At 43.8% G+C, this 1,069-nt stretch overlaps 1 protein-coding gene across 1 annotated transcript in view; it reads left to right on the top strand.

The window, feature by feature from the left end:
• The window catches only part of LOC102488968 (IQ motif and SEC7 domain-containing protein 2), a 103,751-nt gene that overhangs the window by 92,467 nt on the left and 10,215 nt on the right, over positions 1-1,069 (top strand). Inside the window, 1 exon segment of the mRNA XM_027768956.1 lies at positions 842-981. Coding sequence (XP_027624757.1) covers positions 842-981 — 140 coding nt within the window.

Below are 1,069 nucleotides of genomic sequence, written 5' to 3'. Positions count from 1 at the left end.
CCCTATAGCAAAAACCTCTCCACAAAAAAAAAAAAAAAAGAAAGAAAGAAAGAAAGAAAAAGAAAAATAACTCCATGTTTTATTAAGGCCATACCACTTAAACTGGCTCTTCTATGTTTCTTCTATTGTTAGAACTGAGGTTGTTTCAAACTCTTCTCATCATTAGCACTTACTGAACATTCTTGTACATATATGTTGCACATATTTCTTAGTAATTCCTCAGGGAAGATTCCCAAAAGAGGAATCACTGGCTATGAACCTTCCAAAACAGTTATGTTACTATAAATGCCCACTTCCCTGCACTCTTACTAGCACTGAGTATTATTCAAAATTATTTTCGCTAATTAGGAAGGCAAAAAATATTATCTGATCATTTAGTTAGAGGGTATTCTGAGTTGTTAGACAAAATGCCTCTCTTGAGGAAGAAAGCAACTAACTGTTTTGTTGACAGTCACCTTCCCTGGCCTGATGCTGGCTGACTGTTGTCATGGCCCATACCCTGATTTTGTGTGTGTGTGTAGGGGGGAGGGTTGTAGAGAACTCTTACCATCCACTCCTATAGATGTTTTTTTAAGTTTATTTATTACTTCCATGATTGAGAGAGAGAGAAAAAAAGACAGCACTCCCAACAGGGTCTGGATGTCATAATTCATCCCCAGTGTTAACCAACCCTGGATCACATGCACACACGTGACTAGCATGTTTAAGGAGGTCTCCAGACTCAAACCTGGAACCTTCCTGTTGTGGGTCAGCCTTATAGAGTGTCACATTTTACTGCCGTACTACCATCTGGTCTCCCCATATTTATATGACACATCCCTGTGTTACTCCTCACACCCAGGGGTTGATAATGGTGAAGACATCCCCCGAGACCTCCTGGTGGGCATCTACCAGCGCATCCAGGGACGCGAACTACGGACCAATGATGACCATGTGTCCCAGGTGCAGGCCGTGGAGCGCATGATTGTCGGCAAGAAGCCGGTAAGTGCTTTGGGAGGCTGCAGAGGGGCCAGGGTTCTGGCTGCCTCGGTGGCTGCCGCTGACACTGGGTCAGAAGGTCAACCTGCTT

Source organism: Tupaia chinensis, unplaced genomic scaffold (assembly GCF_000334495.1).
Source record: "Tupaia chinensis unplaced genomic scaffold, TupChi_1.0 Scaffold148091_1, whole genome shotgun sequence".
Classification (NCBI taxonomy): Eukaryota; Metazoa; Chordata; class Mammalia; order Scandentia; family Tupaiidae; genus Tupaia; species Tupaia belangeri.
Note: the sequence above shows the minus strand (reverse complement) of the source record. Positions and strands in the feature narration are given on the sequence as shown.